Source organism: Chaetura pelagica, unplaced genomic scaffold (assembly GCF_000747805.2).
Source record: "Chaetura pelagica isolate M959 unplaced genomic scaffold, ChaPel_1.0 scaffold11, whole genome shotgun sequence".
In the NCBI taxonomy this organism is placed as follows: domain Eukaryota; kingdom Metazoa; phylum Chordata; class Aves; order Apodiformes; family Apodidae; genus Chaetura; species Chaetura pelagica.
In genome coordinates, this window is record NW_009952694.1 from 5,033,813 (window position 1) to 5,050,874 (window position 17,062).

General features: G+C 49.8%; 1 protein-coding gene across 1 annotated transcript; it reads left to right on the top strand.

The window, feature by feature from the left end:
- Positions 1 to 4,030: 4,030 nt before the first annotated feature.
- Positions 4,031 to 8,733, top strand: BATF (basic leucine zipper transcription factor, ATF-like). Its single transcript, XM_009993965.1, has 4 exons — positions 4,031 to 4,096; positions 5,886 to 5,990; positions 8,205 to 8,566; positions 8,643 to 8,733. Exons 1-4 carry the CDS (start codon positions 4,031 to 4,033, stop codon positions 8,731 to 8,733), a joined length of 624 nt encoding a protein of 207 aa, XP_009992267.1.
- The last annotated feature ends 8,329 nt before the right edge of the window (positions 8,734 to 17,062 follow it).

Below are 17,062 nucleotides of genomic sequence, written 5' to 3' on the forward strand. Positions count from 1 at the left end.
CGCCCCCAAGACTTCTTTTTTTCTAGGTTATATGGACCCAGCTTCTTCTCTCCTTCCTCTTAGCTCAAGATTTCTGTGTATTTACCCTTTGTACTGTTTTATTCTGGACTTTTCCGCTTCTGGACCTCTGAAGGTGTCCTGGCCCTGCACAGGCAGTGCAGAGCAGTTGCCTCCTCTGCCTTGCACCTAGCACCCCGGGCCAACACCCAGCCCTTTTGCAACACCTCCGCACTGTTGGCGAAGCTTCAGTTTGCAGTACTCTGCAACCCCCAGATTTTTCCCTGCCATTCTCCTGCCCAGTTGGTTATTCCCCCTTTCTTCTACCTACATCTCGCTTTGCTTTGCATTTGCATTTGTTCTTGCTGAGCTGCATCTTGCTGCTTTCAAACCATTTCTCTGGCAGTTGAGATTGCAGTAAGCGCAGCCTCCAGAGTCCCTGCAGTCACCCTGTCCCAGAGAGAACATGACTCACTCCGGCAGTGCCCACTGTTATTTAGAAGGGATAAATGCAGAACTGGATGGCCCCATCCTCCCCCTAAGAACCTCGGGAAATATCCCTGCTCCATCAAGCTGCTGTTATGGCAGTAATCTAACACTCCTGAGCTCATCCAGTGCCACTGGCAGTGGCTTCACAGCTAATGTGCTTAAGATCAAGAAACCTAAATGATCCCAGAGAGAAAGTCAGGGAACATTATTCATAGTGTAAATTTAGTCACCTAAATCAAGCACAGGGATTAGGAGGCTGGCTCCTGAGGTTCCCCGGATGGCAGGGAGAGAGGGAGAGCCTGGGAAGGGACAGCAGGATATCATCTTCTCATATTGTGCCTACAGCAGGTTCCCAGGGCAACATCTAGAGAGCTGTGAGCAGATGCTGGTGAAGCCACATTGGTGGTTTTGGCTGCTCTGGTCTGGGGGATTGCAGCTCTCTCCGGAAGAGTGGCACAGGGCACAGCCTGTGAGGAAGCAACATGGGTCCTGCCCAGCCCAGGGGAGAGCTGTGAAAGCTCTGCCCACCTTCCTGAAAGGAGACACCGTCTCATTCACAACACTTCTTCATTGCTCATAAACAACAGGAATTTGTTAGCATTGCAGCCACTTTGAGGGTGAGGAGTGTGTTTGGGCAAGGAGGAAAGAAGGATGCTCTCTTGCTCCCATTCAGCAAGACCAAGTGTCCAAACCCTCTCCAGTGATGTTGCTCTCTCCTGAGCTCTCTCCATCAGCTGTTAATAAAAGCTGAGTTCTGGGCAGACCAGGGTGCAGCTCCAAACTTTTCTCCTGCGGATCAAAGAATAGTCTTTGCCATAGCCATGTTCTGGCCAGTTTTGCACTGATCCCTCAGCTCCTGCTGGGACACCCAGCTGCCCTCACCACCTTCCCCATCGCCTCCCCTCAGCCACTAGCCTCACTAGAGACAAAAGGAGGGAATTCAGCTAAATAAGCCGAATAATGGAACAAGGATTATTTTCCCTAAGGAAGAAGCTCTCTGCATCCTGGCCAAGCAATGACAGTCTGCAGAATGGGGTGGGCCAGGCTGTCTCTGAGACCCACTCAGTGGCAGAGAAGCGTGGGTTTTCTTGGGACAGAGGGAATCCATCAGCATGCATCCTGGAAAGGAAGTGCCGTGTGGGGTTGCAGAGTTCAGAGGAAGTGTAGCAATGCAGCAAGTGAATGGATGCTTCAATGGCTGTGCTGCTAGCTGGTGCCTTGGGAACTGAACATCACATGAGCCCTTCCTCTCTGCCTTCGGCTGCTAAATTCCCAGAGGAGCCCTGCCTGCTACAGGGGTGCTGCATTGCCAGGAGATGGGGTCCCTCAGGGTGGCTCATGCTGAGCAAGCAGACTCTTGAAACATGTTTGAGAGTGTGGAGGATCCCAGCATGACAGGATTACAGCATGCTGGGAGAAAAAATACACCCAAGGCTGTGAAATGTTCAGGTAAAAAGGCCAAGGGTAGTGCACCAGTCACACAGGATGTTTCTAAAGAGGGAAATGGGCCAATATGGTGCAGTTTTGCTACTGAAGCTAGGCCAGGCGATTTCCCTAAGCCACCCAGCCAGTAGCCAGCCCCATGCAGTTCTTGCTTTCAGACATGTTTGCCCCTGCATAGGCTCCATGAGTGGCAGGGCTGGCAAGAAACACCAACAGTGCCCATGCAACCCTGCACTGTGCTCCAAGCGTGTGCTGCACTGTGTGTGTGCTTTCTGGGCTGCAATAAGGTTGCAGACCCAAGGCTGCCAATACTTTTGCCCTGATGACAACTGCATCTCAAGTGCCCTTGCTGATGTCCTGCTGCTGAGACTTGCTCACTGCTCCTACTTGAGGCAGCAGAAACTCAACCAAAACACCATTATGCAACAAGAACAAGGAAGTGGGAGCTGGGAATTGCTGTTTTCCACAGAAGTGGGTTACTGTGGAGGTGTTCATGCCTGTTTCTGTATCTGCTTCTCATGGCACATGTGAAAACTTGGCTGCTCCAAAGATGTGTGCTCCTGTCTGTGGATGGAGAACCTGTTAGCACATGGCCCTGGCTCATCCTGCTGGCTCTGGTGACAGGAGCAGATCAGAAAGCAAATGGCTCCTTCTCTGGCAGTCCTTGCTCCTGCATTATCACTTCCAGAGCCACTAGCGTAGCGTACCTGAGTGCACTTCTGAAGCACTGCTGTCACAGGGCTGCTTGCAAGTCTTCAGTCTACTGAGGCTCATGATAAGGGTTGAACTAATCCCACACAGCACAGAACAAGGTAGTAACAAGGTGATGCAAAGCAGCTTCACTTTGCTACTGTCTGCAGAGGCCATGCCAAAGTTGGGTGCTAGGAAAGGGACAATAGCAATGAAACAACCCCCAATGTGCTACAATGTTCCTACTTCCCATAGTCCTGTCCCATGTCTTCTGCTGCCAGCTGTGGGGAGAGGGGGCTAGAGGAGGGTAGACAGGGAGTCAGGACAGTCGCATCCCCTGGGGTGTAGCCAAGGTCATACTATGGCATAGAGTGAGTATTAGGTCTCAGGTTTATCTCCTGGGTCCATAAACCATTATGTTTACAACACTTTAATTTGTGTGCTAGGGTTGATATTACCCTTACGGGCCAGTGTAGAGGTACTAATGAATGTTTTAAAGTCCTAAAGATCTTTGCCATATAGAAAATACCAGTCCTACCAAAACTGGTCAAAATGTTCTACGATCCTGAGCCTTTCTTCTTAGGTGGCACTGGTGCTTCATCAGACACAGAAGAGCTGTCTGCTCACAGAGTGTTTATGTGACACCTGCTGAGTACCAGTCCCTTCCCTGGGACCCGCGTCAATGGTGTTGGGGGTGGCGGGAGGAGTGGGTGGGCTGTGGGAAGGTGGGCTGCTGCCTGGGAGTTTCCCTGGCTGGGCTGGGGTGGCCGAGGCTGCCCAGGACTGGACCAACTTCCTGGCCACACAGGGCTAGCACGGAATTTCTGGGCCACACAGCCCTGGAATTTCTGGGGCTCCCAGCAGCACCTCCTCCGCACTGCCCTCCTTTGAGGGTCCCGGTTTCACAGCCAGAGCTGGGGCTTTTCTTCCTTTCCATCTCTGCTGTTTGTCTCAGAGAAAACCCATCTAGCTGTTTTTCAACTGCCTGAAGGTGTTTTTCGGGGGTTTTTCAGGCTATTTTGAAGCTCATTTTTCCCAGATGTGCTTTTTTTTCTTCTTCTTCTTTTTTTTTTTTTTTTTTTTTCTTTTTTCTTCTTCTGTAACTTTTCTTCTTCGCCTTGAAGTTTCCGGCCACGTGACTTTCAGCTTACATCCTCAAGGTTCTGAGAAACCACAGGAGGCCAAGACCTAAAGGGAAGGTGCAGAGTCTCCGAGAGGAGAGGCAGAGAAAGTGGCAGAGCGTGGAGCAGGAGGAGAGTGTGCCTCTGGGACAGGCAAGAGCCAGGAATCCAAGGGCCATCTCAGTGAGGACAGAGGAAAGCAGGGAGAGGGAAGGGCAGCAAGACAGAACACGGGCACACCAAGAGCAGAAAGGAAGCTGAAGAGGCCCTGGGAGCCAGAGACGGGAGCCATGCCCCACAGCTCCGACAGCAGCGACTCCAGCAGCTTCAGCCAGTCTCCCCCTCCCAGCAAGCAGGTAAAGCAGGGACCCCTCCCCAGCCCTTCCTGACTGGACAATCATTCATGGTGGGTCTTGGGTGGGCAGGAGGAAAGGTGGCACCCACCACTGGCATTTTCACAGTACAGTATGTCAGGGCTTTCTAGGAACAGCTGTGGGGAGAAGGATGAGTGGCTGAGCTGAAAGCCCTGGCCACTGAGCTGGCCACAGGTGGAGAGACGAGGCCTGGTTACCTGGGGCTGTGCCAGGTGCAACTGAGGGGCTGGGACCCCCAACACAGTGAGACATGTGATACACACTGGGCAGGGAGAAGGCAAGAAGGGTGTGTGTAAGAGTTAAGGCTCTGGAGAGGAGCCTGAGCATGCACCACCTCTCCATGGACCAGGATGGCCCAGGTCCATCCTGCCTGCTCCCCACTGCTGCAGAGAGCACTTGGGACCCACAAAAGCCATGCCATTTTGGGTCTGCTGTCATTTCTGTTCAGCCTCAGAGGTTTTTCATCTCAGTAATGCTTTACAGAGGGATTTTATTTTGTTGCACTGACTACCTTTAATGGTAGGTGTTTTGCTGGCAGATACTGACACAGGTCTGAGGTATGTCCACTGCCTTTTCTGGATAAGCTTTATTTTATCTGTCATTTGCCATTTCTTTAGGGCTGGAAACAATGGCAAGTACTTGAGATTTTGCTCAGAAATCTTGGGAATGGTCATGGCAGATGATTTAGGCTTGCAACCAGGGATGAGGAGGCAACCTGGTAGAGAAAGGGATAAAGTGGAGGGCTCGCCAAAGGATGGTGCTGTATCTGAAACATTTGTTGGGTATTGAAGACAAGGATAAAACAATTAAGTTCAAGGAAAAGAGAATTTCTTGGGTGGGGTGGAGTGGGGAGAGGATGTGGACAGACTGATGGGCTGGGAAGATAACTTTTGTGGCTGAGTTTTTTAGTCCTGTGGAGAAGTGGTGGTGTGAATGTTAGAAAGTCCACAAAAGAGTCAGTGCAATATGAAAATAGAAGATGAAAGAGTCTGTGTGACAGTTTCAACTGCCAGAAGGCAGCAGCAGGCCCAGTTCTCAGCAGAAAATGGCTGTTGCATGAAGCTCAAGACCTGAAGCTTGGAGACCTGTGCTCTCCCCTGTCCAAGGGCCTTGGGAGTGTTGCAGTCAGCACTGCAAGCATTGCTACCAAGGGACTCCAGAAAAGATCAAGCACAGAGATCAGAGAGCTAGACCAAATAAAATCTGGGGAAAAACAAAAAGCCCTCTCTAGCTAAACAAAGCAGGGACCACATTGCACTGCAAGTGTCTGCAACAAATAAAGCCTGTAGGAGAAGAGTGATGGAGGGTGGATGGGACCTAAAGGGATGAAAGGAAAAAAACACAAGCTGAAACTCTGGAAAGATGATTTAGCCAAGAAGCTGGAATGTCTGCAGTGCTGTATCCCTGCAGAGAGACAGGAAAGGGAAAGGTTTTCTGTACAAGGAATTCAAATTGTCTCTCTTCTAGAGAGAGGTCCTTACTCTGGTCCTTCAAGCCATATCCCCCAGGCCTGTATCTTGGTGGAGGGAGAGTGGTCTTTTCCCATCTGTGATGGGATGCCCAAGGGTATCAGATTTGCCCCTCCTCATAAGAGGGATGCCAAAAGCATCACACAACCCTGGGGTATGGCTTTATCCTGACACTGAAGGTATGTATCCCATGTCCTGTGCTTCAATGATGTTATCTATTGTGTCATCTTCCCACACACTGCCCTGCAGGAGAAGGGTGAGGGAGGGAATGCCCCAGTCATTCCCATGCCTTGTTTTCCTAGGACTCTTCTGATGACATGAGGAAAGTCCAAAGGAGGGAGAAGAATCGCATTGCTGCCCAGAAGAGCCGCCTGAGGCAGACCCAGAAAGCAGACACACTGCACTTGGTGAGCACTCCTACCCTGCCTTCCCTGTTTTGGGTGCTGAGGGCTCATATAGGTGACAACATGCTTTTACCTTGGTGACTTGGAGTGAAGACGATCAGTTGAGGCAGGACAGGAAAACTGAGGCCAGGGCAGGATGTAGGAGTCAATGCTTGCAGCAAGAACACTCAGCCCAGCACAACTGCCACTGAAACATCTACTTTTGCAGCTAGTTTTGAATGCATCTTTTTCTTTCAGTCTGATATTACCCATTTCCTCTCCAAACCTCTTCTGACTGGCTCAGTCAGAACCTCTTTGAATGCACAGGCTCACCTGGGGTGGCTCTCCCTGGGTTTGTTCTTTTGTACCGTCACTTATGCAGCAGTTCCACAGCATACAAGGATGCTTTGTAGTCATTGGTGTGGGTGATGGCACAATGTGGAGCTGAATGGGCCATCCCCTCTGGCCTGTTCTCTGAGACAGCTTAAATAAATAAATATGATTAATTTTCTAGTATTTTCAAATGTCTCCATGGTAGTGCTCATCTCCTTTGCTACATCTGAACACTACAGAACCTAGAGGCTTTTTCTGTTGTTTAGCATGGATTTCCCCCCCCTTTGTGTTCACCCTGCTGTCCCACTCTCCTCCTGTGGCACCATGGGCGCCCCTGTAAGCTCTTCCTGGTGTGAGGAATCAGGTAGCTGCTTTCCAGGAGGGATGGTCACTTCTGGCTGTGTGTGTTTGGGCAGGCATGCTTGGTCAGTGTCGGAGCACGGGACTGGGCTCCTTTTGCCTGTTGGTAAGCACAGTCCCACGTGTTTTGTGCCACTGGTGGGCAGGATGCAGAACACACAGCCTGCAGTGGGACAGAGACCATCTTTATCCCTGCTTCTCTTTGAGAAGTGGTAGTTGGGCTCATGTCCAAAAAAATATCTTTTGACTTAGCAGCCTTCACATTCCCCCAGATCCCCATTTTTGGGAAAAATTATTGAGAAGTCAGTCCTGAAGCTTCCTCCTTCTGTACTGCCCTACTACTGTGGCTTAAGACAGAGATTTCACTCTTTCTCTCAGTAGCTGATGAACCTTCTAGAGCGGACATGGCTCTAGGCTGAATACATTGTGGTTGTCAGCAGTGATGGCTCTGGGTGACTGTGCCTGAGAGGGGTGAAAAGACACTCTCTCCAGGGTCATCTTAGAGGTGGATATGATCTTCCCTCAGGAACATCCTGCCTGGCTGTGGGCCAAGAAGAATTGAGCTCCTCTTCTTAGAGCAGATGACCATCCACTTGCTTACGAGGTTACTACTGCTCAGCTAGCATAGCCAGCACACACTCCTTGCCTTCCCATGGGGACAGGAGCCGGGGGCTAAGCCAAATTTGGTTCAGACAGAGTGGATCCTGGCAGGCAGCTGCAGAAATGCAATGAGGGAGGTAAAGAATGGACAGTAAATTTTTCTTAATATTTTCCTAATTGCTGGTGGACAGTAGTGCCCCTCCTGCTCCTCAGTCCATTCCCAAAGTGGTCTTTGCATTTGGTTGGCTCTGCACCAGGGACTTCGCTTCTCTGTTGCAGTTCTGCCCAGAACAGCATGGCTCAGTTTGAGCTATGGTAGTATGAAAGGAGCCAGCAGCTGTATCTGCCCCAGAACTTTGTAGCTTGTGTTTTGAGGAGAATGAGTCATGGGGAGGCTGGGATACTGGGCCCCTGGGTGATTCCTATCAGCTCCTGAGTTTGACGTCAATAATGATTTCCAAAGCATTTAGTCACATCTGAGAGGTGCTCATCTGCTGTGTGATCTCCTCCTGTGACAGCTGCTGTACCTGCTGGGGATGCTTCAACCTGTGCGCAGGGAGCAGGCACAGGCAGGTCGGGTGGGGCAGCGGAGGGGACAGCTTCGCTTTGCTGAGTGGTGCAGCTTTGCAGGGCCTCAGAGCCCTGGGTCCCACTCCAGCTGTCTGGGCTGGGTTTGCAGAGCCTGCTGCTGCCTCCTGCCTCCTTCCTCTGGTCTTGCCCAGGATGCTGCTCCATGGTCGGTTGGTACCTGGGATGCTCCAGCTTGGAGTTGGCTGCACTTGGGAAGCAGTAGTGGTAGCAAAGGCTGGGATCGTTGAGGCGAGGCTGAGCATCATTATGAACCCCTTTGTTGTTATTCTCATTAGTAATAGCATTAATTCAGTTCTTCTGAGCCCTCGGTTTCTCTTTTCTTCTGACTCAAGAGTGTCCCCCTCCTCCCCGCAGCGCCGCTGGTTTCCCCGGCTGCTAGCAGGAAGCAGTGAGTCTCTTCTTTCCAGGGCAATGACAGGTTTCCTGTGGCAGGTGGTTTTCTGGTTAAAGACGGCGGTTATTCAGGCGCCCTCCCCCCGGCCGGGCGGCCCGGGAAGCGGCCGGGCTGCGTGTGTGAGAGGGAGCGAGAAAGCCTGGGCGGGAGCGGACCCAGTCACTTCTCGTAAGCCGGGGCCGGGGATTGCGGCTGGGGCCGCCAGCATCGCCCTCGCCCGGCCCGGCCCGGCCCGGCTGCAGGAGGGGGGGTTTGCCCAGGGGCGGCTCGGTGCCAAATTTACCGGAAACGTCTCATTCGTGAAACTCTGCGGGGCTGAGAGGTGCGGGACCGGCTCGTCCCTGAAGCTCCCGCACTGAGGAAGCCCCTGTGTTTTTTGTCTCCTCAGGAGAGTGAAGACTTGGAGAGGCACCACCGCCCCCCGAAGTGCTTTATGCCACACACTCCTTCCACCAGCCCCACATCAGCTCCCCACGCTTTCAGCACTGAGTCAGCCAGCCGGACAGCTGCCTGCCGGCTCCACCGATGACAAGAAGCAACTTCGTGGGGCTCACTTCTCCACCCAAGGGACACCGAGGGACGGACGGACAGACACCCCTTCTCAAAGTGTACACTCTGAGTGACTCGCCGAAGACTTGCTCCCTGTGCAGAAATGACAGAGCCACCAGGAGGCATCTCTGAGCAGTTTCCAGCTTGGATCCTGGGAGGAGAAGGCATTGGCAAAAGGGCACCAACCCCTTCTCCAGTGCTGGCCTGGGGACGCTGGCGGAGCGTGTGGCCCCGGCAGCCTCAGTGCGAGCGGCTGGCGCAACAGACCGAGCTCCGGGGAGAGGAGCGGGAGCAGGGCTAAAGGGGAAGGCTGGGGGCCACGGAGTACCGGAGCAAAATTGGTTTATTTTTGTAAAATAAAGATTGAAAATGCTTAACTCTTTGTTTCCAACATAGGAAGGACACAGGTGGCAGGAGAGGAGGGCTTGGAGTCCAGGGAAGAGTCCTTCGTGTGCTAGTATTTCATACTGAGCCAGCAGCAGGAGCCCCACATCTAGAAGGGGGCACATGTGCATGGGCTGGGCAGGTTGAGGAGCAATAGACTATGGGGTGATGGGGTTCCTGGGGGAGGTGGGTGCCTGGCTAGAGTCTGACGTGCCACGTAGCATCATATCCCTGCTGACCCACTCAGCTTCCTACCCATGCCCACTACTCACAGCTCTACAAAAGCCTGCTGCACTACCTCTTGCACTGAAGCAGATGAAACCTGAAAGGTCAGTGAAGAGTAGAGTAGCTCTGCCGTGTCTGACCTAGTGGAAACACAAGCTGATCCATACAGCTGGTCTCTACACCTAACACCCCACCAGCAGTCTGTCTGTCAGCCTTGCTCTACACTCAAGGCTGAAGCCCACCTGCCAGTGCAGGTCCTGCTGCTAATGCTGGCACAGGACAACTGCCATCTCCAAGGAGCATCAGCTGCAATTTTTTCAGCATAGGGTACCACGTGCAGGGCTGCTGGCACAGGCTTTCAACTGAGCTAAATGGACCCAATTTGTAGATACCCTTCTTTCAGGCACAGAGAAATGGTTCCAGATAGGTTTTGCCCCATCATCACATCCCTCAAGAGCAATTGGGAAAAGCCTGTCAGGTGCTGTGCAGTGCCCGTTTTCTCTCTTTGGTGTGCACTAGTGGGATGATAACTGACCATTGCTGTGCCTCAGCAAGCTGTCCTCAGGAGAGGCACAGGTAGCATCACAGTTCCTCCTGCCACAGCTTGTTAAAGAGGCTGTGAACCTCCTGCCTCCGGCTTCTGTGCCAGCAGTGGCCAAGGATGCCTGGTGTCAGTGTGTTGGCCACTGGCCCTGTCTGTACAGCTCTGCCCCCTGCCCCAAGAGGGATGCTCACATGATGGTGGTTATTCCAGCTGGGCAGCTGGGTTTCTGCATACAGGACATGCAGAATCCATCTGTGGGCAGAAGAAATATTCTAACTGCATTCACAAAAAAGCAGCAACAGCAATTTTAGTGTGTCTTACACCACTACCCTCTGGCTAGATTTCACACCAGCAGGCTTGATTCCATCTATTGGTACAACAAGCAGGGCTGCTGATTGTCCCCACAGACCGTGCTTTAAGTCACTCACACTACAAAGGCTCTTCCCAAACGGCTTTTCTCTGGGATTTGGCCCTTTAAGCATGGGAGAGACAACTGGCTGCAGCTCTAGAGGAGCTTGTTTTAACAGGCTCTGCTTCTGCTCCTTCAGCTTCTGGTGGGTTTGTTCCAGGGTTTTTCACTTGTTCCTTAGGGCTCTGATGCTCCCATGCTTCGTGGGTTACAAAGAATCAGAAACTCTACTGCTACCCTGCTTGGGATTGCTGTGCAGGGCACTGCAGGCTCATGCTTCTTGCACTGACTTAAAATACAGTATTGCCTACAATAATGATAAAACTCCATCCTTGCTGTGACCTTTGTATTTTCTCATGGCTATAAAATGCTAAGCTTGGTTTTATTTGCAGATGGAGAAGGTCCTACCCTGATGTATATGTATCATCTGTGCCCACACAGACACAAAACCAGTATTTTTGGCGCAGAGCTGTCGAAGTCTGAGATCCTGCAGGCTGGGTGGGGTTTTGTGTAATGCCCACAGAATTGCTAGACTACTCACTTAGACCTATTACTGCAACTCAGAACGAAAATGAGTGGTAAGTGGTAAGACTAGCAGACGGGTTTGCAACAACATCCTCTCCAGAACCTAAACAATAGTCTTGGCATCAGTTAAGGTGCCCTTTCTCTGCATGGCTGGCTGGGAGCTCGAAGGCCTCTAAGCAGCGTTGTGCTCAGTTGTTTTGGCTAAATACTGGATGTGTGGCGGTGTGTGGGTCTTATCTTCCAATCTAACTTGTGTTTGCCCCAGTCTTGCCCTCAAAAACCTGATCACAGAAGATCATATGCATGGTTCAAGCGGGTTTTGACCTTTTGGCTGCTTCTGGTGATTTTAGGTATCTCAGATGTGTCTTTGTTATGAGGAATGGTTCCCCTGGAGACAGTCCTTAGCACCCAAACAGCAAGGGACCATATTCTTCTAGGACCTTCAGCCCTTTCAACCAGTCACGGAGAAAAAGATCCTTTCCTGAGGCTGTTTGCAGAGCTGCACAAGCTACTCGTTCAGGTTATGTGGGGAGATTCCTTCACTTCTCTACCGGTGCTGTCTTTTGTTTCTCTTTTCCAGGCTCCTGGTCTCAGGACTCCTCAGGCAACTAGTTTTTATTTCTAAATAGTCAAGTGTCTGTCCTCTGGTGTGGCCCTCGCTGTTGTCAGTAAATGAACTGTCAATGCACTCAAATGAGGAGCAAAGGGCAGGGTGGTGGCCGGGCAATCATCCCTGATTGCTTTCGATTTTCTGCTCCTACTCACAATACAATTCCTTTTGAACTTAATTTCCATGGCATCTGGCCTTTCTAGAGTGTTGTGTGAGGCCATACCCAGCCTCCAGGAGTGCTGCTTGCTGCTCCAAGGGAAGGGGATGCTTCTGGGCACACAAGTGCATAAATCAGGCAATGGTTAGACCCTGTGGCAGCTCGTCCCTGCCCAAGCAGTATGGCAGTGCCTTTCTGCTGCACCACATAGTCCCTCACTGAAAAGCTGTCCCGAAGCAGTAAAGAGATGAGGGCTCATAGGAGGCTGAGAGACTCTTTTCCAGACGGGGAAAGCCAAGCGGAGCGACAACTCTTCCCTGCAAGCAGAGCCTGCCGAAACACTGCGCTGGTGCTGGCCTCTGCTGGACAAAGGCTGAGCTCTCCCTGCCCGCAACCGCACTGCTCAGCGCCCTCCTCTTTATGCTGCTCCCCTACAGGAGGGCTGGCTGGAAGGTTAGCCTGGCTATTGGAAGAGTGTCTCTTGGAGAGAACTAGGAGGCTCAAAGTTCATGTGTGTGACGGCAAGGGTTGGGTAAGGCTGCCTGAAGGGGGATGTCCAGATGGACACATGGTCACCTGTGTGTAGGCAGGGCTGGGCTGGATGTGGGGACTGAGCACTGAGAAGCATCATAGGTGGAGGGGTAACAGCTACTTGCTTATATAAACATAGACCTGGCTGCAGCCCTAATGAACTATAATCACCTTCACTGAGACCTGGATTTCTGTCCAGCAGCCGTATCTTGGGACTCCACTGTAGACGTATATTGGGTGAAGCCTGATGAGTGCCCAGTGGTTTGGGGCTAGGAGAGCAGCAAGGGAAGGTGGAATGTGGCACTGGGAGGCAGCTACTGTGGGTGCCTTTCAAGCCTTGGTGATCATTGCCTCCGCATTTACTTGTCCCTGGATTCTTCTTTACATACAAAGCAGAGGTGTGTGGCAAACATCTGTTGATACAATCACAGGATGGAGATAAGAACCAGGGGACATGAGAGTTACATTTTCCTTTATGGCCTTCACTGAATCTCAGTATCTCCTATAGATGAAGGCATCCTGGCAACTCTGTGCAGAAGTACAAGTCACAAAACATGGAGAGTGCAGTAATTTTCTCCTTTTCCATCCCCCTAAATGCACAGGCCCAGCACTTTACAAACACTCAGTATCAGCATTTCAGGGCTGCTTCTGTGGTAAGATAAATAAATCTACATTCCATGCTAACTTAAGCTTAAAGTATCTCCTTAGATGGGAAGCCCAGGGCAATCTTTTCTGCCTGGTATTCCCTTCCTGTTTCATCCTCTTCAGCTCAGCTGCAGGCTCCCAGTGTGCCAGCTGCCAGGGTGGGGAGACGCAGAACCAGGCAGTTGCGGGAAGGTGCATTCATCATGCTGTATGAAGCTGTTACAATCCCAGCTGTCATCACTGTGATGCTCTCCCTCTAAATTGATTCACATGTGAATTTTCTCTCATGAGGGACAGAAGAAGGGGCAATAAAGCACAATATGCATGGAGTCAGAAGAGAATTAGAGGCATGTCTTCAGTTTGGTGAAGGATAGAGTAAGCAGCTCTGTTGCCCATTTTGCTGTGGCTCAAAAGTATTATGCATTTGTTTTGCAAATGTCATCTCAAAAGTTACTTCTGTTAGTTCTGCCAGCCTGCATCAGCCAGAGGATTGTCTCCTGCGTACTAAGCTAGAGCAGCAGCCCACAGAAGAGACCTCTCTGCCTCTTACAATTATCATAGTGTCCAAATCAGCACTTGTCATAAAAGAATGCCATCTGGATGCTAATATTTCAGCACACAGAGATCAAAGAAGATCAGGAACCACTGCTAAGATGCAGTATTTTTATGAATCAAAAACTGGCAAGAAGAGAAACAGCAAGTAATGGCGAAACCTTCTCATAGCAAGCAGCACTGTGCTTGCTTTGTCTGGGTCCTTCTGCTGTGTTGTTGCCACATTATTGTTTAATGATCTGGAGGGGATTTGAGCTGTGAGACACCAACATGTGCATATACAAAGTTTTTTAGGTTAATAATAAAACCTACCCAACCAAATAATAGGGAATCATGTATTCATTTCTTGCCAGGGCAGGTTTACCACAGTGCATTCAGGTTACTGCAAAAGACCATGATTTTTCTTGCAGCTGAGGCTGCAGACGCCAGCTGCCGAGTCCTACTGCTTCAGAGACATCCGTGCAGAGAAAGCACATGTTGTCTCAACTCCTGCACCAGTTCTGTACTCTTACCTAAGACGTAATCAACTTTTCTCCCCTCACAACAGTGGTGATATGATGCCCTGGTTCCCAGGACTTGTCCCATGCTTGTCCTTTTTAATGCAGTGCAAGTGGGAGGAAGACGAGGAACATTCCTGAGTTCAGCAGCAAGCTGTGCACATTTCCAGCACTCTTTTAATTATTAATTAATGCCAGCATTAGGTGATGAAAACTTTTTTTGTGTCATTGTCATCAACTGGTATGACTCACTGAGATGGAGGCTGGAAGATGCTGAGTAAGATGAGTTTATATACTTTGAGCTTATGGTATTTGGGGTTAATCTGTGACCCTGATCTGGACCGGGGATATAAACCTAGACTGTTGCTGAGTTTTGAGTCTAGCTGGCTCTTTTTTTACTTATTTTATTGAGCTGAGTGAAGAGACTTTCATGCCCCATGTGTATGCCTGGTGCACAGCAGAAGAGTGAGGTGAGTTTGCTCCAATCACAGAGCAAACAGGGTCTGTGCACGACTCTGCTCACAACTATCTGCACCTCCATAGCTTTTCACAAGCAAAGGTTGAGAGCTGGCTTAGATGCTCGAGCAGTGCAGCAGGCTAACCACAGTTACACAGCTCTTGGATTAGAGCTGGTTCTCATCCGGCCAGATCAGAGCACAGGGCAGAGCAAGTTACTATGGGTTTGCAGAAGGCCATGCAGAGGTAGTGTAACCACCCTGTGTTTCAAGGGGTGTGCAGTAAACAGCAACCAGCACATCTAAGGTATCATGGGGACAAGTGTTCTTTCACACTGCACCCCCCTTTTTGTAGTCTTTTTGCTGTAAGGAGGTAGCTATGAGTATTACCACTTCAACCATGCCCTCCCATGTACTCTTTGCAGTTCAGACTTACGTGATTGATCCCTACAAATATCCAAACTGGACAACGTTAAATTAAAGCCATTGGTGTGTTAAAGCCAGGCTTTGAGCAAGGGGATTAGATACGTGAAGAGGTAGTAGTTGAAGCTGGTGTTGGCCAAGCTCTTGTATCCAAGGTTAGAAGTTGTCAGACAGTTAGTTGGGAACAGCTGTCCTGCCCCTGACAGGACCACAGGCAAATCACCTTAACTCTCTGTGCCCTCATTTCCCCTGTAAAATAGATGTAGGTGATGCATCCTCAGTAAAGTTCTCTGAGAGCTATGCATGAGCTGTGCTGAAGGGGAGAAAAGCATTATTTCCCTTCCATGAGTTATCTTCTGAAAAGCCTTAAACTTTGAAGCAAATAGGTTTGGTGCTCAGAGTTATCCCCTGGACACCTTTGGTGGTTCTCAGGTCTCTGGTCTTCTCTAGATGAGCTTTTTGATTGTGCAACTAAGCCATCATGTTTTGCATAGAGGGAGGTCATTTTGGCAAAATTTTGGAGTCTGCAGAGCCTGCATGTTGCACTGTTATAAATGTACTTGTCCACCACTGTACGTGTCCTCAGATCTTTACACAAAACATGTAATATGAAAGATTCATGAGGTTCAGGGTGTCAGGATAATGGTGTATCAGTAATAAACTAATCCCCGGCATTTCTAAGTTGTAGGCTGGGTCCTGTTTCCCGGCGGCTGCTGGGATGTAGAAAGCTGTGGGTGCCAGCAGAGGGCCCTCAGCCTTCCCTGCTCTAGGGAGCAGCGCTGCCCTTGTCCCGCGCGGCCGCCCCGCCAGCCCGCTCTGCCCCGCGTGTCCAGCTGTGCGCTGCAGCCAGCTGTGACCTAGAAGGAGTGCCACTTTTCCCTGGCAACCTTTAACTTTTGTCCATGTACTCCTTGGAACTCTGATCTACTGTGGGAGAGAAAAGGTCTCAAGGAATTATTCTTTTCACAATAATTTCCTAATGTGCCTTCTGCACATCTTCCAAGCCGATTTCCACCACCCACTCATTATGGCCTTGCTTGTCATTTGGGCCTGTTGTCAACTACTGCAAATCAGAAATCTGGATCATCACTGTCAGCATCATCCCTAGTGTTTATGTTTATTGGGTGGGCTTTGAGAAAACCAAGCTTGTTCCAAGGAGTGTTCTTCAGTCCTTACAGAACATAAAGGAATTACATGTACTCATTGGTCATAAAGGCAGAGCATATTCACAGAGTGTCAGAAGCTGGATTATTTGAGATCCCTAAGGAAGCCAGAGATGTTAAGCTCTATCTGATGACTTGCAGGGTTACATGTAATTTAGGCCCTGCTTCTGACTCTAGTTCAGTCCCTTCCAACCTTCACAGATGCTTTAGGGTGCAGGACGCTGTAACCCTTTCAGCACTTCGGTCAAACTTAATGTAAAGGAGATTTCCCTCTAGCTCTAAAATCCACTTTGAGGGGTTTTCCTGAAATATAAATAATTTTTCATGGCTAAGAATTTTTTTATATAAAGATGTTCTGATGAGGGAAATCCAAAAACAGCTGCTGTATTGCTCCAAGAAGGCAAAGAGGCTCATATGAGTAGAAACAGATGTGGCAATGGAGAGGGGAAGAAATGCAAAGCACAGGGGTTTTATTTTGGTCCAGAAATTGGCAAATGATATAAAGGGATGACTGAAGAGTTCACAGAGCCAGAAAGAAATCAAAACAACCCTGGAATCAAAGGAAAGCAGTTCTGGGAATTGTGGGCCTATAGGTATGAAAAATTCCTGGCTAAATTGGCTTTGGGGGAGCCAGCCTGGCTCATGTTCCCTTGACAGGCTGCAGTCACCAGACGTGGGGCGCTACTTTCAAACGTCTGCTTTCAGCTGTTATTTTCAGCAAGGTTTGTGTTTTAGTCATTCTTGGATTACTGTTTTGACTTCTCTGATTGGACTGAAACATTGGTTTAGTGCAAGCAAATGGCTTGTTGTTCTTGCTATGGACTTTTTGTTGGTGATGGGTAAAACTGAGGATATTTTGAGAGAAATGTAGGAACTGAAGGTGGGACTAAAACACAACTCAGGATGACAGACTGTTCCTGACTCCAGTTGCAAGTAGGGCTGGCAGGAGGCAAAAGACCCAATGTGTGTTTCTTATTCCTCTCCCATATATCTAAACACTTCTATATGTGTGTGCTCTTTTTAATCACATGTAAAGAAATTTAACTGTTCCCAGTGTTTTCCTAATGTATGACAGTGTCTCCTCAAGTTCTTAATTTCTTCTTTATACTCTTCCTGCTTTTTTTTTTTTTTTTTCCCTGTGATCTAAGC